This window comes from Eimeria mitis, genomic scaffold, assembly GCF_000499745.2.
Source record: "Eimeria mitis Houghton genomic scaffold, Emh_scaff1537, whole genome shotgun sequence".
Lineage (NCBI taxonomy): Eukaryota > Apicomplexa > Conoidasida > Eucoccidiorida > Eimeriidae > Eimeria > Eimeria mitis.
Genome location: NW_013569690.1, coordinates 1712 through 2014, shown reverse-complemented (window position 1 = coordinate 2014; position 303 = coordinate 1712). Strand labels below are relative to the sequence as shown.

Below are 303 nucleotides of genomic sequence, written 5' to 3'. Positions count from 1 at the left end.
AGCAACAGCAGCAGCAGCAGCAGCAACAGCAGCAGCAACAGCAACAGCAGCAGCAGCAGCAGCAGCAGCAGAAAAGGGGAATACTAACCATGTAGTCTCTCTTCTCTAATAGGGTTCTTGGTGTCTCCTTCTGGAGGCCCCCCCTAAGCTGCCCCCATCTGCTAGCCACAGCACAATGCTGCTGCTGCTGCTGCTGCTGCTGTTGCTGCTGCTGCTGCTGTTGCTGCTGCTGTTGCTGCTGTTTCTGCTGCTGTTGTTGTTTTTGCAGCTCTGGTTGTTGCTGCAGTTGCTGTTGTTGTTGCA

The 303-nt window shown here is 54.5% G+C and overlaps 1 protein-coding gene across 1 annotated transcript in view; it reads right to left on the bottom strand.

Moving 5' to 3' along the window:
• EMH_0039080 (uncharacterized protein) overlaps positions 1–303 on the bottom strand; it is a gene marked incomplete at both ends in the record, with an annotated part of 5402 nt that overhangs the window by 4179 nt on the left and 920 nt on the right. The window contains one exon of the mRNA XM_013495357.1: positions 175–289. Within this exon, the coding sequence (XP_013350811.1) occupies positions 175–289 (115 nt within the window). The remainder of the gene's footprint in view (positions 1–174; positions 290–303) is intronic.